General features: G+C 34.2%; 2 protein-coding genes across 4 annotated transcripts in view; one reads left to right on the top strand and one right to left on the bottom strand.

The window, feature by feature from the left end:
- The window catches only part of LOC149807129 (adenosine 5'-monophosphoramidase HINT3-like), a 60592-nt gene extending 45219 nt beyond the window's left edge, over positions 1-15373 (bottom strand). For both annotated transcript variants that reach the window (XM_089962490.1, XM_089962500.1), the window contains exons 1-2: positions 15218-15373; positions 3745-3862 (exon numbers count right to left, since the gene is read on the bottom strand). In XM_089962490.1, coding sequence (XP_089818616.1) covers positions 3745-3862; positions 15218-15304 — 205 coding nt within the window. In that variant the 5' untranslated portion in view covers positions 15305-15373. The remainder of the gene's footprint in view (positions 1-3744; positions 3863-15217) is intronic.
- A 36-nt stretch (positions 15374-15409) lies between these two features.
- The window catches only part of LOC149807128 (phospholipid phosphatase 1-like), a 47457-nt gene continuing 37056 nt past the window's right edge, over positions 15410-25810 (top strand). The window contains exons 1-2 of one of the 2 annotated variants that reach the window (XM_089962479.1): positions 15410-15542; positions 23477-23628. In XM_089962479.1, coding sequence (XP_089818605.1) covers positions 15485-15542; positions 23477-23628 — 210 coding nt within the window. In that variant the 5' untranslated portion in view covers positions 15410-15484. The remainder of the gene's footprint in view (positions 15543-23476; positions 23629-25810) is intronic. The other variant, XM_089962472.1, reaches the window with a different exon arrangement.

Below are 25810 nucleotides of genomic sequence, written 5' to 3'. Positions count from 1 at the left end.
TGGCTACCACCAGCAGAGTTACAAGTACTTTAAATTTGAGTTTTTTAAAGTTATCTTTCCAAGGTGTTACGATTTTGTTTCAGGTTCAATACACGAAGCAATTACAAAATTTTCTTGAGGTCTTTAGTAGCCCAACCTTAATCAATTAACTTCTTTAATCCTTTCAGAATTACTTCTGCTCACTCATAGTAAAATCCACCCGAACAAACGTCAAACAATGAAACCAGCTGACCCAGCTGACTGGATCAAAGGGAAAAATGAGTAACTGCAATGGCTGTCTTTAATTTGCTAAATTCGCACGTGCATGTGTTTTCTCGACCGCTTAGGCTAGCCTAACGAAAACCCTGTGCAAAAAAATGTTAAGTTTTTAAGGGGAAAAAAAAGTTTAGGTTTCTCGAGGTTTCTGAGGTCCACTTCTAACCCTGCACCACCTATGCAAACCAATGAATGACAGGTCATGTTGTCAACTCCAGGTCAACAATACCGGTTTCACGTGACTGTGGCATCATCGTTGCAGATTCATTTTCGCATAGAAGCACCAAAAAAATGCTTGGGTGACTTTACTATCGCGATTACATCAATATTTGTTAATGTACGCGTGGCCTTTTGCATAATGAAAGAACTCTTCCTGATCGTACTTTGCGACTTGTTCCTGCTAATAGAATGTCTTTTCCCTTTTTTATTCGAATGTGACCTCCAGAGGCTCCAACAGATGCTATGCGTCCACACGAATGCCTTTTTCAAAGCCATTCATGGTGCCGTTCTAGCAGCCCCTAACGTAGCCACTTCGCAACCGCTGATGCACTTAAACGTGTTTATGCACCTGGACCATTAACATTGCCTCGATTATTACTAATCTATCCAGGTAAAGAATTCATCGGATCTGTCGCAGCATTATTGGCAAAACATCAAGTACGAGTTCGTGTTGGGCATGTCGGTATACAACCAAGTGATTATTCGGTCATCAATACGCACTAAATTATCGTTATGTTTGGGCGCATATTAATGAAAGAGCAGCAGAACCAACAAGCCGAGTATGATTGCTAGAGGAATTGAAAGTCGTTCCAGCGAATAAGGAATTATTACGAAGATATATTTTATTACGCTAATGTATCACAAGGTGGTTCACAATCGCATGATGACCAAACGCGGAAGGGGTAATACCATCGGGAAATATACATGGTTTGGTATCAAGTGGTGACAATCTCACTTGGGTGCATTGGTATACACCCATGCGATATTTCTTTGACCTAATCATATTTCCATTATGTGTGAATTCACACTGCTTTCGAAGGCATTCTGCATACATATCATGCCTGAGATACTTTTGCACAATAGTTTGAAGAACACGTTCTGCATTTGTAATATTTTTCTGGTTTCACAAGTGACAACCACGATCGAATACATTCTGGGTCGAAGTCCCACATATATTCTTCAATTATTTTACGTTCATCTTTGAATCTGCCAACAACCGTTTTATTGGTCTTAAGAAACAATAGGTGTTCTTTTGGATAATCGCTGTTAATAAATTCTTTCAAGACTGCGCTTGATGCGATATCTGATTGCACATCATCGGTGGTTATATACATCAGCAGCGATTCGGTCTCTGTACAACGCATCTTGGTACAATGGTTTTTATCTTGTCATAATACAATTCATACATGAGTAATTTCAACAAGTCAGGTTATTGACGAGCCAATATAGATTGGTTATGTCAACTTGAATTTTGCTTTTTATACTATGAAGAGGAACAAGGCCGCCATAAATTATCTTTCGAGATCAAAATATCAGGCCAACAACAAGTCTTCGAAGCTTATCGTGTTCACTATCACGAACAAGGTCAACTTGAATTCGTTTTATTAAATACTCCATTGTTTTGCCAAACACGGAATTATGTCTAGTTAAAAGAAATCTTTTCAAAGTCGGTTCTGACCTTTGTTCTCATATCCGTCTTCATTTGAATATATGGGGCCATCCAAGCTTGTTGGCGAAATCTAAACACACTCAGTGGAATTTACTTAAACGCATTCCTAATCGCCAATACAAATGTAAATTTTGAATGTGCACCACATAATTATATTTCGTCCTGGGAATCGGAACAAGCTTGGAACATTCAGTAAATGTACGTCCTGATTCATTCACGATTGCGCACTGATAAGAAGACAACAAAGCAACGCTTCTTGTGCTAATGGTTAATCATTATGTTGGTGATGAAGTTGTCTAGGATATTCTAAATAAACTTCAGAGAGGTATCAGTGGCTGCTATTGCTGTTATAATTGTGTATGTGTCTTTACGTGTCAATATATGAAGGATCAATCCGCGAAAATCCACCAACAGGCAACGGTTGCATCATTACCTAAGCTTACAGATTAGTTGTGTAAAGATAAACGATGAAACTGTCAAGGGGCAAAGGGGTCATGTCCGTTTATGCTTGTGTTATTTGCACGCGCATATCGATGGCTTATCATTAATATTCCACCAAGTGTGTGCTCGATAAAGAGACGCATATCGATATCAGTCAACAATTCCAACTCCATTTTGGTTGTATAAAAGTGCATCCTATACCATTCCTGGTGAAGAGATTTTCAATCACAGTATGAAGACTCGCATTCGTGCGGTATATTCGTAATATAGCCTTCCCATATGTGTTCTTGCTTAATCATGCATCATCAAGTGATGTCAACTTGAACCTTGGTTTTCTTGGTCTTTTGAAGTTCTCCATAATATAGATGTATGTGGTAAAATGCATTTTAGCTGTTTTCTATATATGACAATTATTAGATAACAGCAAAATTAGTATCTTAGAGATATCATTGTTCAGTATAATAAAATAAAAAGGATTCTTGATAGAAACAGATAATAGTAAGCAGTTAAAACAAGGAAATCACTCATGGATTGTCAGAAATTGAAAACACACACAAATGCCCAACTATCTTTATGTGACGTTTACTTTGTATCTAGTTAGCAATTAATCAAAACGAAATTTTTAAAAAGCTTTGTTTTGATTTGTTGTTAGCTAGATGCAAATTAAGTCGGAATCAAAGAGATAGTTAATCTTGCATATTAGTATCATACAGAAAGAGACAAAAAAATAATTTTCATTTTTTTTTTAAAATAATTTTTTTTGTATCTTTCTATATGATACTCCTTTACAAGTTTAACTTTCTCTTTGATTTATACTTGTGCGACTTGTGAAGGCATATAATTCAATTCAGGATACTGTATAGGCTGCGGGATGTACCATTGTGGTGCAGAATATGTATGACAAACCGTTCTAATGATATATATCGATGTAATCCTTCAAGATAAAATGCAAAGCTCTCGCAAAAGGGTTGTAAAAATATTAATGTTAAATCTTGCAAAAATCTACAGCAAGATAAAGCTTTCTATAAAAAGCAAATATTTTCCCTTACAGGCATAAATAATAACCATAAAAGATGACTATGTTGTTGAAGAAGATTTTAAAAAGGTCAGACTGGTCAAGTTCTTAAAATATAGATCAAATTTTTCAACTTCAGCAATATAACGAGATGTAAATTTAACTGAAAAACCAAAACATTCGTGTGCATAGTAGAGTTCACCAAAACATAACAAAAAGATTCCTCTCACAGTTGTCTCGTCATAGAAATTTGTGATGTCTGAAACAGATTAGTGACTAACTAATCTGTATCTTATTAAAAAGTATTGGTCAAACATAATTATGAAACACATGTTGCCCAACAACCATGACAGTTTTCTCTCACCTAACTCCACATGGTTGCCATCTAAATGCTTCGGATCCGGAATGTGTTCATCTGGAATGATCAAATAATGGTGTCGTGCTGCTGGTTTGATGTCCCGGAAGGCCGTGAATCCATCGCGCTGAAAAATTCATTGACTTAAGGTCTTAATTTTATAGAGTCATCTAAAGTCTTGTGTGTGTGTGTGTGTGTGTGTGTGTGTGTGTGTGCGTGTGATCTACAGTGTACATTCAGTCACCAAAGTCTTGAGTGGGTGGGTGTCCTTGTGTGTGATCTGCAATATTAGTGTACAGTCAGTATAGATCAGATACAAATGTTGCCAGCTGCCATAGTAATTTGAATAAATTTGCTCACTGAAATGTTTTATGTGAAATTATTAAAATTCAATTTAAAAAAGACAGAAAAACCTAGTCAAACATGTTTTGGGCGCATTGTGATCTGGGGTAAAATACGGGATTTAAAAATTATAGTATGTGCTGAGCTATGTCAAAAGAACCCTGCAAGCTTCTTTGCTGAAAAGTATATTGGAAGCAATACATTACATAACATCCCCTGACAAGAAATATAAGCATGAGAAACATATTTGTATAAGGCATAATTTTAAGAAGGTTTAATCATTTTCTTCATTTGGTGATACTCTAGAACCTGTCTTGAATGACCACCTCTTCTGCCGAAAGTTCATAGTCTCTCATTAAGACCGGTATTAACACTATATAAACAATACATCTGTGCATTAAGAATCTGGTCTCCAAAGACAGATGATCTTTCATACCAGTAGTCTTTTAATACAGGCTTTATTGTTATGTGAAATCGCTTTGAATCACAGTGTTAACAGCAGTATGAACAATGAAAGTCCTGACCCACTTACATATCTATATTAAATTGCATGTTTATTTGTATCATTCACTACTTCATTGCTTTGGTGCTCACCGCTCTCTTGTTATGTATCTCACAGCTTCGCTACACACTCCTTCAATTTCAATGTTACAACCACAGGAGCTCATATCGTTGCTTACAGTTTAACTGTCAGTCATATATTAGTATAAAATAAGACAAGGGAGGACTGTTCTCTACTTTCTCGCGCGACCTATTTAAGAATCAACGCTGATATTTCAAGCCACGTTTCGCGTAGCGTAATAAATCTGATACGGATGTTTAGCTCAAGTATTCGACTTCGTATGCCTATCCAAAATTTGGTTTACTATCCAACCTTTAAGGAATGCCACATCATTTTCCCACGTTATTTCTCGACATGGTTATGACTGCGCACGCTTAATATGCAAGAGCAATGCACTGACTGAAATACTGCCTTCTCATCGGCCAACTGAAAATAAGTTATAAATAAATGCATGACATCATTTTCTTTTAACCAATGAGATGACAGTATTCCATTCAGCGGGATTTCGTTTGCATATTGAGAAAAAGTAATGATAACAAGATTCTCAACATGACCAATGTGGTAGCGATACTGGATGTCTGAGCGGCGCCATTTTCACTAAGGACCAACTAGACATAAGTTTTTCAGTAATCACAACTTATATATACGACCATCCATTAAGGAGACGTAGCGACAACAAGATTCTCAAGATGGCAGGAGTGTATCATATTGGTTATGAGAGCAGCACCATTTTAATTTAGGACCGAGTAAGCATCATATGATTTCTTCTGGTGTAAAACCAATTTCAATTTGATTTTTTGTTCAGAAGAAAAAGTGATGATACTAATTTCAAGATGGCACCTATGGCGGCAATAACTGACACCGGATAGGCACCAAATTTATTTAGGAAAATTGAGATATCATAACAAGTCTTCTGGTGAATACCTTATGTCCATGCGATTTTACGTTCAGAAGGAGTATGATTTTCAGGATGGCTTCTGTGGTGGTCATAGTGAATTTCAGATCGGAACCATTTTCGCTTAGAAGGAGCTAAACATAATTCTTTAGTGAAAACCATATGTTGATCTGAACATCCCTTCAGATGAACTAGCGATAGAGTTTCACGATAGTTACCGCTGTGGCCATATTGAATGTCTAAGTGGGACAATTTTCTTTAGGACCATCATAATAAATCTTTTCATGAAAATTCCATCTTGAGATAATCATCCATTCAGGTGGAGCAGCGATAAAAAAAAAATTGTGGCAGCCATACTGGATGTGCGAGCAGTAACATTTTCATCTAGGACCTACCAGACTATGGGATGAGTTTATGTAAAATTTCATTGCAATCCTCCAAGTAGCTTAAGAGGAGTGATAATAATGAAAGTGTGTACATGGACGGACAGACAGACAGACGAAAAACTATACCAGCTCTTCTGATCTACAACTGATTTAATACTCGTTCAACTGAGACTAAGGAAATTGTTCACACAAGAAAAGATAAAAACGGAAACATAACGAAAAGAAACAAAACCATTTATTTAGCACCCCGGGTGGCCAAGTGGTCTAAGGCGCTCGCCTTTTCAGATCACTGACGTCTCACCTCTGTCGTGTGGGCTCGGCCAACATGTACGTGAGGAACCCTGCCAGTAGCTTCCTTTGGGTTGGTGGTTCTTCCCGGATTCTACCTCCATAAAACATACTGTACAGACATGACAAAAGGCGTAAACCACCACTGAGAGTGAGTTTTCTTTGAGAAGGACTGGAAAATGGAGCGAGCTTGTTAAAAAGCACGGTGCCTAGAATTACTTACTATAAAATCGTGAGGGAGTTTCATACAAAAACTCTTTAAACTTGTTCGACAAAATGTTAAAAATAAAAAAGTCGGCTGTTCCTGAAAAAAAAAAATGCAACGAAGAGGTGGTGTGTTTTCTGTGCAACTAACTAAAGACAAGCAATCAGCAAATATAACCAAATAAGAATGAAATATATATGTAATGATGCTCCACTGGATACAACAATATACACAGGATATCCGGATAAGACCCTTTGATCTCTCAAGTGAGTGTTGAAACTATATCCGATATTTGCAAGCTAGCAATCTTGGTGGCCATACTGAATGTCAGCTGGGTGCCACTTTCATTTAAGTTTAACTTGGATATCACAGGAAGTCCTTTGGTGTAAACAGAATGTAGATATGACCATCGATAAGATTTTCAAGACAGTCACTGTGGAGGCTATGTATTGGATATCCGAACGACGCCATTGTTCATTTAAGATTAACCAAACATGATATGACGCCTTCTGGTGGAAACACCCATACTGACAGGACTCTCCGTTTAGACGGAGTAACAATGACAACATTTTCGACACCATTTCATTTAGGACCAACCAGATGTCTTAAGAAGTTTTCTAGTGAAAACCCCATGCTGATGTGACTTTCAGTCCAAAAGAAGCAACAACATGATTTTCAAATAGGCTGGAGTATCGACCATATTGACTGTCTGAGCGACACTATTTCCATTTAGGAACAACTAGACATCACAAGATGTCCTCCAATAAAAGCCTTACGTTGATAAGACCATCCATTTTGGAGATGTATCAATAACATCAGTTCTAAGATGGCCGCTGTGTCAGCCATTTTGAACGTCTGCACATTTCAATTTTCATTGCCAACCATATTTATTATCAATATTTGATGTGACAGAAGTCAATGAGACAAAAAGGAAATTATATATATATATATATATATATATATATATATATATATATATATATATATATATATATATATATTTGTCGCTTTAAACGTCAAAATTGGAATAACAGCCATACTATGCTCATTATATGAGTGATACTGTAAAATATTCACATCATTCTCATTTGCTAAAAGAATGACTAAAACGAAGTCGGCACGATATGTAATTGCTACACCCAGAACTCAGTCAAAACATATCTTGTAATAGCGTACCAAGCTTTGTTTTATTATCACAGATGTGAAGTGCTAGTTGAAACAGATTCAATGATGAATAGATTTTCGATGATGAATTAGAGCAAAAAATAAAATTGACCAAAACCATGAAAAAAAAAATGTAAATGAATCATTAAGCACAGTTACAAAAAGAAAAATAGAAGCGACTAAAAAGAGACAGTAAGAGATATTATTTTCTGGAAGCAATACATAGAGCGAAATAAATCTCAGTGTTATTAAATATCATATATCTTCAAATGAAATGTCATTCATCTTGATGAATGAAAAGAAAGGTGTACATTACTGAACTATTTTATTCTACCAGACCAACTGCCAGCCTCAAGTCTATTGTGTCAAAGATAGAAAAACTATCTAAAACTGAAAATGGTGACATATTGCTAATAAAAAAAAACTCTTATAAATCACACGCTCGATATGTCCGACGCTCTTCCATATAAGCTACTACAATTTCTAGAAAATATAAATTATTATATAAGATGACATTAATGTATTTATGTGAAATATCCTGCAATATTCATTACTGGTAAAGAAGTCGGTGTTTGGTGGCAAAATGTCAAAATTAGCTTTTCTCAGAAACTCTCTTGTGCTATTTTTTTCTTCTTTACATCATGTTTCATGACCTGCTCAAAATGGATAAGACGCAGCTACTGCATGGACTATATTCCAATAACTCACATAACTCTTGTTCGTACAGATTTCAGTAATAAAATTCAAAACTTTTTTTATTATTATCTTAATTACCAACTATGGTCTGATGCGCCGTCCTGCATGCCGTAAGAGGCGACTATGTGAGGCAGGAACAACATTTACTCAGCGTTTAGCATTCTTATGTTACATGTTGAAGCTCTAATAAACAGTAACAAACGAAAGAGTGAAAACAACAAGCTTTGACAAATTTAACAAATAAGTTATTTCCCTGGAAAAACACTGTAAAAATGAAACAAAAAAACAAAAAAACCTTACAGTTTTAAGAATCAAATCCAAAACATAATCCAAGAATAATCCACGAATTAAATTTTATAAGTCCTAGTAATGAAATGTTCCAATGAATTCAAGTTCGAGTCCTGACGAAAAATCTAAAATGGAAGGCAATGACATATTCTGTAGTCAGTATGGTGCTGTAGCGTCTACAGTTCTTTGTTATTCCACAGACAATATTCCGGTGTTTGAATTTCCGAATAAAATTTAAAGAAAAGTCTTTGTCCAAGAATTCTGTATAGGCACGCAAATATTTCCAGGAGAAAAAGAATTAATTTTTTAGAATCCATATAATCTAAATACAAAATTAAAATATAACTCCAAACTGATCATAACAAAAGGAACACCTTTACGTCCCAGTGTTTAGAAGCCCGACTGAATAATTTACTCTATAGACAAAGGTTATACAGTAACTTGAGACGCAAAACAGATTCCCGGATGAGGGTCAACTCTCCAGAATTTTGAGAAAAGCATAGACGTATTTGCGTCTGAAGGCACGTCGTCCCAGTCAGCCTCGATTTCACTACTATCATTCACACATTACGCATGGATTTAAAAAAAGAAGTTGTTTACTTGATTCTCAATCAAAGTCAGGAACTAGGTCAGCATAAGATACAATTTAGGTGTTTACAACTAACAGTCAGGTCAAACTAATTTCTGGAAAATACCAAATTCCTAGTAAACAAACTTACATTACTCTGATACGTAATGAAATTAAAAATAAAAAGATTTTAAAACTTACAAACAATTAAATTAAATCAAATATAAATTTAGTCAAATATACATAACAACTGCCGAAATCAAAAGGTACGGGTTCGAATCCTACTATTGATCTGCTTGGGCCGGCTAGTGAGGTGCGTCTTTGGGCAAGGCACTTTACTTTCAGTGCCTCGGCACTAAACAATCTACCTGGTTTGCACTGTCGTAAAATACCAATGCAAAACAAGGCTCAACACTTCTTCTTCATCGCTGCGTATGGATAACATTACATAAGTTATATAAACTTCTGGTCCAGTTTCGTTGCTCTTTTGTACTAACCTAAGAACTATATTGGCAAGTATTTTTTCTGTTCAATTAAAATTCAATTTGATGAAAATCCTATGGTACATACAAAACCTACAAACAGAATGTAATCAGCAAGTACATGTCTCGCCTGTTAAGCTATTAGGAGACTGGAACTGATTGCTAATATAAAGTTTCTTTCAGAAAATTAGGCGTTCTTGACTGATGAAATGTCTGCCCCCGTGATAGGTTATAAAAACATTAAAAAGCAATGCTTTATAAAGAAACCATATATTTGTGTTTACAAGATATGCATATCAATTTAGATTTAGAATCTTATTTGCGGGCAAAACGGGGACAAAAAGTGATCTTCAATTTTTGTGGATTCTTATGTACGTAGAGAATGGGGGGGGGGGACACGAAGTAATTTTTAGTTTTTACAGATTTGTGCGTAGAGGCAGAATGGGAACAAGAGGTCATTTTTTTTCCTACAGAAATAATATTACAGGAGTATTAATTAATAGCTGTTTTCAATATAAGATAAATCACGTTATCGTTTTAGTAATCGCTATGAATTTGAGATAAATTACATTATCATTTTAATATTCACTACGAATTTAACATAAATCACGTTATCATTTTAATAATCACTATAAATTTGAGACAAATCATGTCATCATTAACATTCATTTTGTGTTTAAAGTAAATGACGTTATCATTTTAATAGCCATTATGAATTTAAGATAAACGACATTATCATTTTAATAGTCATTTTGAATGGAAGATAAATCATGTAATCATTAATAGCCATTTCGAATCTGAGATAAATCACTTAATCAATTTAGTAGACATTTCGATTTTAAGACAAATGACATTATAATTTTAATTGTTATTATGAATAAAAGATAAATCACGTTATCATTTTAACAGCAATTCTGGAATTGAAGGTAATCACGTTATCATTTTAATACTGATTCTAAAATTGAAGGTAAATCACATAATCGTTTAAATAGTAATTCTGGAACTGAATTTAATACACGTTATTATTTTGATAGTAGTTTTGGAATTGAAGGTAAATGACGTAATCATTCCAATAGTAATTCTGCAATTGAAGGTAAATCACGTAATCATTTTAATAGTTATGCTAAGTTAAAGATAAATCATGTAAACATTTTAATAGTAATTCTGCAATTGAAGGTAAATCACGTGATCATTTTAATAGTTATGCTAAGTTAAAGAAAAATCACGTAATCATTTTAATAGTAATTCTGGAATTGAAGGTAAATCACGTAATCATTTTAATAGTAATTCTGCAATTGAAGGTAAATCATGTTATCATTTTAACAGTAATTCTGGAATTGAAGGTAAATCATGTTATCATTTTAATAGTAATTCTGGAATGGAAGGTAAATCACGTAATCATTTTAATAGTAATTCTGGAATGGAAGGTAAATCACGTAATCATTTTAATAGTTATGCTAAGTTAAACATAAATCACGTTATCATTTTAATAGTAATTCTAGAATGGAAGGTAACTAATGTTATCATTTTAATAGTAATTCTGGAATGGAAGGTAACTCATGTTATCATTTTAACAGTAATTCTGGTATGGAAGGTAACTCACATTATCATTTTAATAATAATTATGGAATTGAAGGTAAATCACGTAATCATTTTAATAGTTATGTTAAGTTAAACATAAACCACGTTATCATTTTAATAGTAATTCTGGAAAAGATGGTAAATCACGTTATCAATTGAATAGCCATTTTGAGCTGAAGGTAAATCACGCTATCATTTTAACAGTAGTTTTGGAATTCAAGGTAGAACACGTTATCATTTTAATATTCATTTTGAATTTAAGATAAATCACGTTATTGTTTTAATAGTAATTTTAAAAATGAAGATAAATCACGTCATCGTTTTAATAATTATTTTGAACTCAAGATAAGTCATGTCATCATTTAAAGGTTGCTCTGAATTTAAGACAAATCACGTTATCAATTTAATAGTAATTTTACAATTGAAGGTAAATCAAATTATCATTGTTATGGTTGTTTTGAATTTAAAAGAAATCACGTTATCATTTTAATATTAATTTTGGAACTGAAGGTAAGTAAGGTTATCATTTTAATAGTCATTTTGAATTTAGGATAAATAACGTTAAAAGGGACACTGGTGTGAATTATTTTTTAGTTACTCAAAGGTTAAGAATTCTGGGCAAACAAAAAAATGTAAGAAGTATACAGGTATATTACTTCAAAAATGAATGTTTTTTTATCAGTGGGGATTGTAATTTGATACTGCATCCTGAATAAGAAAATCATATACACCTTAATAATCTTAATGCAAGAAACAAAGTCTTGCATACATAAACAACAAATCTCAAACACGAGTGGCGAATTTTACACCAAGATATATAGCAATACGCATGCTGTAGGAAAAATATGAAACAATAGGCTAGACTTGATTTCGAGAGGCGTGTTAAACACGAAAAATGAAACAACCATACTGCCTGGTTAGATATATAATCAACATAGCAGTGTAAACCTAAAACTTAGTAAAAATGAGAGAAGAGGATAATGTGAATTTCAATAATTCATTGTTATGAGATAAAGAACATATTAATTACAAATACTTTTCCCGAATTTAAAATACAACTGGAACAAACAAAAACATTTTCAAAATATAAATACATGAGATCTAAAATTGAATGTAAATTGACAACTCTTTTTAGAAACAAAATTATTAAGTTCACTAATTGCATGCTAAATGTTAGGTGTAAGATGACATCTCCCTACATTGCTAATTGGATTCAAATAATACTAGATGTCTTAATTAATGAAGACCAAAAAGGTTCATATCAGGCAGATCTATTGGAGAATATATGTAAATCATCTGTCACCTTCTTTAAGAAACAAATAAGTTAACTACACCTAGATTGATATTCCAATGATTTTGCAAAATGTTATCTATACTATTTCTTGTGCCTTTATTATCAAAACACTTCGTTATTTTATTTTGATTAATCAAATAGTAAATGGATGCAACGGTTTTATGATGATGACAAATCATGCATTACGCAAAATGGATTTGTGTCTGATTTCTTCCACCTAATGAAGAGAAGTGCACTAAATCACTTGGTAGAGTGCCAGCTCGGGTCAGCCCCCTTGGTGCGTCTTTATAAAGGCAACTAGCTCCCACTTCCTCAAAATGATATAACCATCACTGTTAAAAGTGACTTTAAAAGCCACAAAAACAACAAATAAACTTAACTGACTTGATGCAAAAAGAATTGATCTAGCCATACACTTTTAGTCTTTGCATAGAAATGTTTGGAAATGATTAAAAATAACACACTACATAAGTATAGACGGTATTACTGTCAACTATAAAGAATTCAAGGCCAGTCAATACGCAGATAACAAGGAAAATAGTTGGGTGGGGGTCTCGTTCAATATACATTAGAAACATGAAGATAAATTCTATAAATTTCGAGGTTAACGACAAAAAAAATTGATGAGCTATATTAATTGATCATCATTAAAATCAAATATTAGACTTTGCGAAAATGTTAAATCAGACTGAGACCAAATAACATTAGAAAAATATTAGATTAATACGCGAGAAGTTAAAAACAATTGGGTAAAATAAAAATTTATCTCAATATTAAAAAGAAAAGACTGAACAATTGCAGGTTGTGCTATTTTCATTTATGTGGTACAGTACAAAATATTAAATCGATGTACACATTTTTTTTTAAATTGGAAAAATGCCGGAAGTCATAATATAACTGATAAATGTGTTTGCAACAGTTATGGCCCAAAACATTTGGGAGACACTTTTGGGATAGCAGTAACCTTTTTATTACGAAGCACTGAACGCCAGAATGTATACAGAATGGTTAAGTATGTTCAACAGAATACAAGAAGAAATAAAAGTATTGTTTCCAATGCAGTTTGTTAGAGATATACGTTCTTAAAATTTTCAAATATAAAAGGAGATGATGAACATTTTATTGTACATTAACTGAAACAAAAAAATGTACTGTTCAACATGGGACAATGATAACAGATAAACACATCAAGAGATTAAAATTTGTTTCGCTATCAAAGGAAATTGATGATATCAAACTAAGGAAATTTCAGTATAAGATTCTACGTAATATATTAGTAACATTATCCTTCTCGAACAAAACTATAAAATTATTGAAAATGGCTCGTTTGAATTTAGTATGAAAGCCAAGAACCATTTAAATACAGTCACACCTGTCGACAGCAACTACCCACGGATCGGGAAAAGTGGCGTAATGCTTTTTTGTGGTTCTAAGTGCTTTCTTTTATAGTTATTAGTGCCATTTACCCTAGATTATAAGTTAGTGAATAATTAATATCATGATGTTTCTACAGGCTTACCATGAGATATAAATTATATTGGAAACTTTTAAGTTCATAACTTTTGTCAATCTACGTAGGACAGTGGAGATCTGATTTTAATCAGATTGTAATTTCCGTATATTTAAAATTACCTTCGTTCCCCACCCTTCCATACCGTAACATGTTATTAAGCTAAAGTAGAACACGGGACCAGTCTACTTTTTTTTTTTTAAAAAAACTGATGTGAAAATGGTGCTTTGTTCTCGTGAAAAGATTTGTTTTCCACAAAGTTATTTAAATTTTGAAATTAGTGAAATTTTTCTTTTCTTTTGAAACTAAATTCAAAATGGACGACTGTTACTGTAGGGGCAGGGGCCAGTTTCTATGTACAAATACCGCAATAAGCGACCTAGTATAAAAAATCATACAAAATTAAGTACACAAGTGAGGTCAAAAATGTCCATTTTTTAAAATACGTATATTAAAACAAAACATAAGAATATTATCCACTTGACGAGAGAAGTCCATGGCAGTTCATAGCAGAAGTTTATGCACCCCAATCCCAAATTTATATCCGTAATGTTCATGTCCGATAGGTAATTTTTGCCAACACAAGCCCTTTTCGTGGATGACAATTCTGCAAAATAGTGTGCACTAAGCAGGCTGATGCAATTTAAAACAGTTATCATCCAAGCCGTTTTTGAGATATTCTACTTGCCCCAAACCCGTGTGTTTACTGTTATTGGAGGGTAGCTCTACTTCCTAGCCGAGTATTGGTATTTTACTATCAACATACTGCAGAGTAACTACGGAAGTAGTACTAATATTAGTACCCCTACTCGTACCTCGTGGACAATCACAACAAACCAAGTTGAGGCTACGACATCATAGCTACTATGGAAGGTGTACATGCCTGACATCAATTTCAAGAACAACACAAGCCCAAAACACGTAGTTCACAAATATATCCACATCTTTAAATAGTAAACAATAATAGCTGGAGACAAAATCACAACATAACCCTGAGTTAAGAAATTTGCCACGGGCCGATTTACGAAACGGGACCCTGACACCTATGTTGTTTTCTGTTGTTGGGCTTTTCCCTATCTATTTAAAGCTCGGTGTATGACATCATGTTCCAAATTACAAAACCGGAATTGCTGGGATTCGCCCAGTTCTCTGATACAGACGAACAACATCTATGACTTCTGGACAGAAAATATAAACATTTGTGTTCATGTTACAGCTTACCTTAAAAATTATTTCAGTCTCTTCATCTTTTCCGGTTGATATTTTGCAAAATGTACAATCGTCAGCAGATGCCATAATATAGGGCATTTACAGCGCAGAGGTCTGGCATAAACTGGTCCTCCAAAGTTCTTTCCTTAACTATGTGGTAAAGCTAAATAGTCCGAGAACCAACCTATTTTCAGCGGTTAAAAAAAATTAAGGGGGAAGTCACTCTGAATTATATGTTAAATTCCTGGTTTCCTGGTTCAACACAGCGTAAACTTCATCATGACGAAAAGAGCAATACTACTTAGAGGTTCTGTTGACCTGTTTTGCATGGCATTAGGTATGATTATAATTTACGAGAAAGAAAAAAAAAATGATTGTGATAAGCTAAAGCCGTACAAGAAGTTAATTATATATGGTTCTTAGTCACAAAGTGGGTTAGACATGAGTTTTTAGGTTGCCTAAAACACTGAAATATCATGGAAAGCGTCTAGCTACGATGTCGTAGCCTCAGCTTGATTTCTAGTGGTTAAGGTAGGAGTAGAGGTACTGATATTAGTACTAGGAAGGCGTCTTACAATAAGTTACATTGTAGGACTAGACTCGGTGTTAATAGTGGGGAAGATTGGTGTTCAAAGTTTGGATACACAGAACCTTGATGTTAGAGAGTGTCTGTAGCTAAACTGTGACGTGGATTAGAAACCCTCTACCTAACTAACACCATCATTATCAGGGTAGATGTATTACAGTATAGAACTAGTAAAGAGAGTGTCCTGTCCACGAAGAACGGGTTGGGTCGGCATGACGTCACAAGCTTAGCCACCTACTTTCCGCCATACTGCGGAGGTGAAAACAATTGCTTAGTAACAACAGTACGGTAGCGTTAGTTATGTTCGATATTGCAAACCGATTTAATTTACCTATATTTTGTTTATTATTTCTGTTTTTTGCTCAGAAGTGCTGCATAGTCTTTACTACAAGCAGGATATAAAACCACGAATGTGTGTCTGTCAAATATTGTTATAAAATAATAAAATAAAATGGAGACAGTCATACATGTAATTATATTGTTATAAAAGATATACAATATATAAATGTAAAAAATTATACAATTTTATATAGTGCATTGGCATTAAGGCCATTAAGATAAGAAGTATCATATTTATGAATCGAGTGGCCAAGTGGTCTAAAGCGCTCTCCGTTACGGATCACTGCCATCTCACCTCTGTCTGTGTGGGTTCGAGTCTCGGATTCGGCCAGTGTGGGTATGTGAGAAAGCTTGCCAGTAGCTTCTCGAGGGTCGGTGGTTCTTTCTGGGGATTTCCCAGGTTCTTCCTCCACCGTTAATACTGGCTGCCATGTATAGCCTATCGTGTGCTGAAAAATGGCGTTAAACAACAACAACAACAATTTATGAATCGAATAAGTTTCTTTTATAATAATAATAATAATTATAATGAGGACTCTGTATAGCGCCTAATCTTTAGAAGCTCTAAGTGCTTTACAACATTAGACAACACCTATAAGATAAAAAAAACCATATAATGATATGATTACAAAAACAAACACCATGAAATTAGCAAACATAGAAGAAAAAAAAACATGCTGAGAATATTTAAGGTAGGAACCATTATTAGGTCTTTAAGTTTGTTCTTGCAGTTGAAATAAGTGAGTTTTGAGAGCACTCTTGAATGTGATCACTGTGTCTTTGTGTCTGAGTTCAGTGGGCAATTCATTCCATGTTGCTGGGCTCTGCTATGCAAAAGAACGCTGTCCATATGACTTTATTTTGTTATGAGTCTATTCATGTCACCATGCACAATATATATTGGCATGAAAGAAAAATCAAGTAGAGATTGCTTTTGGTGTTAAAGTGTGTTTGAAATATTAGAGGAAAACTGAGGATCTCTATAATTTTTTTTATATGAAAGCTATGATTATTTATTCTTTTAGAAACTTGCTTAAGTGTTTGTCCAACATATTGCATGCTACATGTTTTACAGTTATAAAATAAATCACATCAGTTGATATACAGTTAGTGTCATCACGTAGAGAAAATACCTCCTTCATATTGGTGCTACTGAAAGAAGTACTTTCTCTTATGTTTGCACAGAATTTTTGGCATTTCTGTTGTTATTTTAATCCCAATTCTGAATGTAGTTATAGATGTGATATATTTTAGGTTGATAAGGGTGGCAGTGGTTTGTACGTGTCACGTACATGTGTATACGACAATATATGCCAAGCACTGAAAATGCCCAGATGTGAAAAAGTGCCTGGATTCCCGACTCAACCTATAATAGTACTACAGATTTTCATTGACATGTAAAACTGAAGTTGATGAGTGGACTAGAGAAGCTTATTTATAATATGTGTTCTATATTTTTATCATAAAAAATAAACATATCCTTTCAGCGACTGTTTTTTTTAATTTTTTGCCGGTGGGAGTAGGAGCCTATGTCTGATATGTTCCCACACCGTGGGGCCCTTTTTGAGAATCAAAAGTGTGTTTTGAGGTTCTAGGTCAGGTGTGTGCATATGATCCCTCAAAAATGATGTCATCCAAATGAGAAGTATCGTTTCATATGAGTAAATTACTGGAAATTCAAATTTGAATGGAGCAAAATAACCATAGGCCTTTGAAATTCATTCACTCTAATAAAGAAATGCCTGAATATTGAAGAAAGAAAATGTCTCTTAGTATTTAAGTTCTAAATGTTTTATAAAAATAATAAACTGTAGTATCTTTCTTTATTTAAAAATCTGTTTATTTAATGCTTAAAATAAAATGCAACCTTTTTTGAAACTTGTTTTGATATATTGTTGTGAACTTGGTTAAATGTAAATAGCAAAGGGTGACTATTCAAAGGATAGGACATGCAACCTTAACTTTGGAAATGGTGTCACACTGATTTTTTCTAATATTCCATTCACAATGATTTGGGATTACTTTGAAGTACCTTACAGTCATGCTACATTGGCAGATGGATATTTAGTATTTGTTCATTTATGCAATGTATGATTTGCAAAAATATTCTTTATGGCAACCAAATTGATGAACGTTTATATTGATCTCTCTGAAACCCACCTCATAAAACTACATTATTTTGTTGTTGTTGTTGTATGGTTTAACGCCATTTTTCAGCACACGATAGGCTATACATGGCGGCCAGTATTGATGGTGGAGGAAGAACCCCGCAAAACCCTGGAAAGAACCACCAACCCACAAGAAGCTACTGGCAAACTTTCTCACATACCCACATTGGCTGAATCCAAGACTCGAACCCACATAGACAGAGGTGAGATGGCAGTGATCCATAACGGAGAGCGCTTTAGACCACTTGGCCACTCGGGGCCCCAAAACTACATTGCAAATTTTGCCTATTATATACATGTATAATTTATGAATAAATATAGAGATAAACTGTTTTATTAATATTTTTGTTATGTATAAGGCACACTTATTAAAGATAGAAAATAAATAAATAAATTTATTTTTTTTAAAAATATATATACATGTATTATATCTTGATGTATTATTGATGAATGTTCAATATTTCATCAGAACTCAATTTATATAATAAAAAATTATGGTGTGCATAATACTTACTATCAATTAATTTAGAAATGCACTTTCATTTTTAAAGAATTATTAAACTTATTTTTATGATATTAATTTATACTTTCACCAATTAAGTTATTCTGCAAAGTAGAATAATATAAAAATATTCTTAACTAATTGTAAACAGCGGACATATTTAAAAAAATAACAAGAACAGGATTAATGAATTTCATATAGTGTTTTTGAATTTAGACCTTTTGGATATACCGTATTAAGACGGTGCATCCAATATGTTTCCTTTAGCAGACATTCCATCTCAGAATTAGCTTTAACAATAGGTTGGAAGGAGAAATCTTGCAAAGTATGGGAAATGTTGTTAAAATAAGCTGCGGCAACATGAGATGAAAATGATTGATCGATATAATTTTTTATATCTGATCTATGTTGGTTCATACATTTAGATATTTGTTGACTGGTTTGCCCAATATATTGGATGCCACATTTTTTGCATGTGATCAAATAAAAAACATTTGATATTGCACAATCAAATCATGGGGTTGACTGACTTTTTATTTGGCTAATGAGTGTTGGTTGCCAGGGAATGCCAGAGTCAGCTGAACTAAAGATTTTTTTTAAAGTTTGAATTCAGTCTGATGAAGCATTAAAGCGAAACCGGTCACACATTCTACTTGTTGGTGTTGTTTATTTTATAATACATATGTATGTATGTATGTGTATATATATATATATATATATATATATATATATATATATATATATATATATATATATATATATATATATATGTGTGTGTGTGTGTGTGTGTGTGTGTGTAACTTCAAAGAAACATTGCCACTGTTCTCAAATTGGTTAGTAATCTTTACTAAAGGTGGCTTAAACAAGGTAATGTTTTGCATTTGTTATTTGACATGATTGATTTACTTAACTTCAAATGACAGGTTGTTCCACTTTGTTGACTTTACCTTTACAAATTTGTCTAATAGACTTGCTCACAGAGTGTGCAAAGGACTTAACTTGACTTCACTCTGTTGCCAGCAATTTAAATAATATGTGAAATGGTGGTTGTTTATCTCTGAAAACCCTACCTTTTGATTGCCTCTATGACTATTACCTGTACAAACTGCCCCAAGGACAGTTTTACATGATCTCTAGCCAGGATTGTTTACTGTTAAAATGTATTACATGTTACAGGCGTATATCTAGGTAGTCAAGAATTCTTTCTTACTTTCACCTAAGATTATTGAAAATCATTTTCTTCAAAACATGACCATGTAAGAAGTTTGGGAATTTAAAAAAATCTAGTTTTTATCATGACATGTCATGTTGTGGCAGGTATAGAGACCTTAGTCCAACACTGTATGCATGGCGGTGGGGTGATATCTAACTGGCAGAAAGTGCTCAGAACTAGAGGCTAAAGTTTCAAAGTATCTCACATTGTTGGTAGCCCATATTGGACTGTTCCATAGATTAGAGCCTGATTGATTTCATCATACTATACTTTCTTTGGTGCATTGTTACTTACTGAATTACATCTATATAACTGTAATCAAATGATGGGGTTGACTGTCATTTTAGTTGGCTGTTGAGTGTTGGTTGCCAAGGAATGCCAAAGTCAGCTGAACTAAAGCCTAAGTTATTTTTAACAAAGTGAATGTCACTTAAGTTCATTAAAGAAAGTGTAGTTTGGTTTGACCCATAGTATCATTTCAGATTAATAGAATCTATGTTGGGATTTGGACTGAGACAAGAATATCCCAGACAAAGGGTTATATTATTTGTCGCCCCACAAGACTATGTAACCATAATGTAACTCTGCAACTACGATTTCCTTGTCATGGTACAAACACCAATGTAGAATATTTTTGTGACACAATTTTTCCAACTAATATAAAATAACCCTGTACCCTTGCAGTTTAGTTAGCAGATTGAAAACCAAGTATTCATCAGGTAATATTATTGCTTCTCACTCTATATAAAGGTCATCAGGTTTTGTATTCTTTTATCAAAATCTGAGTAACTATCTAAGTGGAATCTAGTTATATATGCTGCTTTTCAAAAAGGAAAGAAAAAAAGTTATAACTGTTATTTGTTGGAAATATTGTGCAATGAGTATTTTGAGCCACCTACTTTCATTTATACTATGCATTAAGACAAATATGTTCATGAGGGCAATGGGGTGACCTGTTTACCCTAAGAACAAAAATTCTACGCACGAGAAAATAGAAACATAAAATCATTTGATATTATTACTGTTTTATCAAATTTAATCAATGGATGTCATGTGAAATTGACAATAAATAATAAATATATTTTATACCGTTAAGTTTTAACTTTCATCAGTTCAAATTTGGAAAATGTTCTATGGTGTGCAGTACAATTTATCTACTGAGTACAGTTCTAACAAAGTGTGTAATGACTTCAGGAAATTTCTAATTCATGACTTTCTTGGAAATTTATATTTTCTGTCCTGGAAATATGGCAATGTTGCTATCACTAGTGAAGTGATACGCTATATAGAAATCTTTTGTGGAATAGCATGTGGACTGATGAATGAATGAATGACTGGTTGGTAAGTGCATGAGTTTCATTTGCAATTACATTATTATATTTGATTTGACTGGGGAATTTGTGGGTGTTCGACAAAGTTATTAGAAACCAGTTTGACATAATACATTTCAGTCTTTTTGTTGGCTTTGTATTAGCACTTAGTTAGGTTTTGTGTGGCCATTGGTGTATATTGCCTGTGTTTCAGGATCTGTATCAAATAGTTCTCATGTGTGTGTGTGTTTTGTATGGTGTTATCAATTTGGAGAGGCTTTAAGTTGATTTATGAGTAAATTTCATTTTGTTATATATCTGTTATTGTTATTGGATTTTATATATAAAAAAATCCATCAGGCACAGCAGAAGACATCAAGGGTTTTGTTTCAAAGTAGTTTTAAGTGCATGGCCACCATGATGAGATGACAGGTCTGAGATAACCAGACTGAGACAGGAAAAGTAATGTTAGCAAAACAGGTAGATTTCTCTGTCGCATGGGTGAGAAAAGTGGGTTCCATATTTAAACACCTGTCTCATCGTCACCATATATGTACCACCAGACATTTCACCAAAATTCTTTATTTGTAAAAGAAAACACAAAAAGGATGCATGAATTTATCACCATTTGTGCTAAGATTTAACTGACTACTTATTTTGTTTCTGAATTAATTTTACTTAAACCACTATTAATGATCTAATTAATTTTACTTTTAGATTTTAACAGTCATCCTTTATATAAATTTCAAACAGAAATGTAAAAACAATTAACAAAAATATATAGGGGAAGAATGAGAGGGCAAGTATTAAAAGAAATGAATAAATGTACAAATCAAACAACAAAGAAATAAGACAAATATGAAAATTCTGACAAATACCACTGCACCAACAAATAAACATGAGGGTAATGAAATTAACATAACAAAGGTACAAGATTTTAAGATCAAACAGAAAACTTACTTGTTTCTTATTAATAAAGTGACGCATTGTTTCACTTAAGGGCAATTTAAGTAAATCAAACCTGGACATGAGATAAATTATCAATCTCAACTGATTTCTTTCCTGCAAAATGAATATATTTATTATTATTTGTACTTAGTAATCTCTAAAATGGGCATTTTTACAGCTGTATAGAAGATATTGCGGATGATATTTTTTGTTTAATGCATACTCTGGGAAAACTATCAAATTTCTTCACAGGCAGCCATGGTAGTAAAGGATCATATTGGATTGTTGGCTGTAGTTTGCACCAATACTTTAAGAGTTCATGGTAATTACTCTTAAAATCATACACAAATCTCAGAGCACAGTCTTGTATAATTTCATTCTGATTGTGTTCTTTTCACTGAAGAAGTGCTAAGCTAAGGGACAGAAGCATAAATTGAAAAGGCTCCATGTATTGGGAGTGAAACTTTCAGAAAGTTCATGGTCCAACCTTACCTACCCCTTGTCCTCAAAATCCTCATTGTCATTTTTATCATCGTCATTGCTTATTCTTGATTCATATGGCACTGACCATTTAAGTTTCTAATTCATAATGTTGATCAGAATAAACTTATAGATATTGTGGGTAATAAATCATAACATGTATTACTGTCTTATGATTACACAGAAAAATGCCAAAACTCCATTTACAATTAAGTTTTGTTTGCTTTAAAATTGAGTTTTGATTGCTTTAAAATTGAGTTTTCTTTGCTTTAAAATTGAGTTTTCTTTGCTTTGAAGGGTATGAAGTAAGATTAAACAACTTGTGAAAACATCAGATTTAGACTAGAATGTAAAATACAGTTTTTCTTAGCCAGCATTCTTTTATCAGACAATTCTCTATTAAAAAGTGTCATAGTGAATGAGTACTGTATTAGGCATATGGACTTTGCTTGCTCATCATGCATACTTTGCATACTCTTTAGGCATGCTTGGCTTACTCATTAAGCAGACTTTGCTTTCTAATTAGGCATAATTTGCTTATCCATCAGACATTCTTAGCTTATGCATTTAGGCACAATTTGCTTACTAATTAGACATAATTTGCTTACTAATTTGACATTGCTCACTCATTAAGCATAATTTGTTTATTTCTTTGGCATACTTTGCTTATTTGTGCTTTCTCTGACCTCAAATTGTATAACTCATTCTATTATTTCTTATTTCAGTTGGAATCCCCCTTTTGATTATGTACAAAGTAGTTGTAGCATACAAGCGAGGATTTTACTGTGATGACCAGAGTCTGATGCACCCCTACAAAAGCAACACAGTTCCAACCTGGGTTGCTGGTTTTGTAGGAATAGTATTGCCCTCTCTAGCTGTAAGTACTGGCATGTCATTCAATGTGTTCCAGCTAGCTCTGTTTAGAAGGGTAAGGTATCATTCAATGTGTTCTAGCTAGCTCTGTTTAGAGGGGTAAGGTATCATTCAGTGTGTTCCAGCTAGCTCTGTTTAGAGGAGTAAGGTATCATTCAATGTGTTCTAGCTAGCTCAGTTTAGAGGGGTAAGGTATCATTTAATGTGTTCCAGCTAGCTCAGTTTAGAGGGGTAAGGTATCATTCAATGTGTTCTAGCTAGCTCTGTTTAGAGGGGTAAGGTATCATTCAATGTGTTCCAGCTAGCTCTGTTTAGAGGGGTAAGGTATCATTAAGTGTTCCTGTTTGCTCTACTTAGAGAAGTAAAGTATCATTCAGTGTTCCACTCAGGAACCAATTACAGTTTTAAAACTTCTGTACTTCACTCTAAATTGCAAAAGTGCATGATTCTTTATTTGTAAAAGAAGACACAGAAGCTTTCTCATGTAAGTGTTCTTTATTGGCAAGCAATGCAATCTAGTTTTCCTAGTCTATCTACCAGGATTGAATACACTGGGTGCATTATTACACAATCCTGACAATTGATATGATAGAGTTATTCATTGTCTAGATAAGATATCCTGTAAAAATGATATTTTCCTTCAACACATCAATTATCTGGACAGAGAGACAAGTAATTTATTTTAATACCCCAAATATCCCCTTGACTGCAGGATGTCATCCCTGCTTATGGGACTTGTATCTATTCCAGTTCTAGTGAGCACTGTTGCAACATGGAAATGTTATATGACATTACTTGATACCTTGTGATGTATTAAATCTTGTATTGTCCTGTCCCTTTGGAACTGCCCTCCTCCTGTGTTCTTGCATTCAGATCATGTACTGTATCCTACCGTGTAACACAATAGAAAGATAGTTCAGGTCAGGCACTATATCCTACCTAGCAACACAATAGGAGGATAGTTCAGGTCAGACACTGTATCCTACCTAGCAACACTATAGAAGGATAGTTCAGGTCAAGCACTATATCCTACCTAGCAACACTATAGGAGGATAGTTCAGGTCAGGCACTGTATCCTACCTAGTAACACAATAGAAGGATAGTTCAGGTCAGGCACTCTATCCTCTCTAGCAACACAATAGGAGGATAGTTCAGGTCAGGCACTATATCCTACCTAGCAACACTGTTGGAGGATATTTCAGGTCAGGCACTGTATCCTACCTAGCAACACTATAGGAGGATAGTTCAGGTCAGGCACTATATCCTACCTAGCAACACAATAGGAGGATAGTTCAGGTCAGGCACTATATCCTACCTAGCAACACAATAGGAGGATAGTTCAGGTCAGGCACTATATCCTACCTAGCAATACTATAGGAGGATAGTTCAGGTCAGGCACTATATCCTACCTAGCAACACTATAGGAGGATAGTTCAGGTCAGGCACTATATCCTACCTAGCAACACAATAAGAGGATAGTTCAGGTCAGGCACTATATCCTACCTAGCAACACTATAGAAGGATAGTTCAGGTCAGGCACTATATCCTACCTAGCAACACTATAGGAGGATAGTTCAGGTCAGGCACTGTATCCTACCTAGCAACACAATAGGAGGATAGTTCAGGTCAGGCACTATATCCTACCTAGCAACACTATAGGAGGATAGTTCAGGTCAGGCACTATATCCTACCTAGCAACACTATAGGAGGATAGTTCAGGTCAGGCACTCTATCCTCTCTAGCAACACAATAGGAGGATAGTTCAGGTCAGGCACTATATCCTACCTAGCAATACTATAGGAGGATAGTTCAGGTCAGGCACTGTATCCTACCTGGTAACACTATAGGAGGATAGTTCAGGTCAGGCACAATATCCCACCAAGCAACACAATAGGAGGATAGTTCAGGTCAGGCACTGTATCCTACCAAGCAACACAATGGGAGGATAGTTCAGGTCATGCACTGTATCCTACCTAGCAACACTATAGGAGGATAGTTCAGGTCAGGCACTGTATCCTCTTTAGCAACACAATAGGAGGATAGTTCAGGTCAGGCACTCTATCCTCTCTAGCAACACAATAGGAGGATAGTTCAGGTCAGGCACTCTATCCTCTCTAGCAACACAATAGGGGGATAGTTCAGGTCAAGCACTGTATCCTACCTAGCAACACTATAGGAGGATAGTT

The sequence above is a fragment of the Sinohyriopsis cumingii genome, chromosome 1 (assembly GCF_028554795.1).
Source record: "Sinohyriopsis cumingii isolate HCF-2022 chromosome 1, ASM2855479v2, whole genome shotgun sequence".
NCBI lineage: Eukaryota > Metazoa > Mollusca > Bivalvia > Unionida > Unionidae > Sinohyriopsis > Sinohyriopsis cumingii.
Note: the sequence above shows the minus strand (reverse complement) of the source record. Positions and strands in the feature narration are given on the sequence as shown.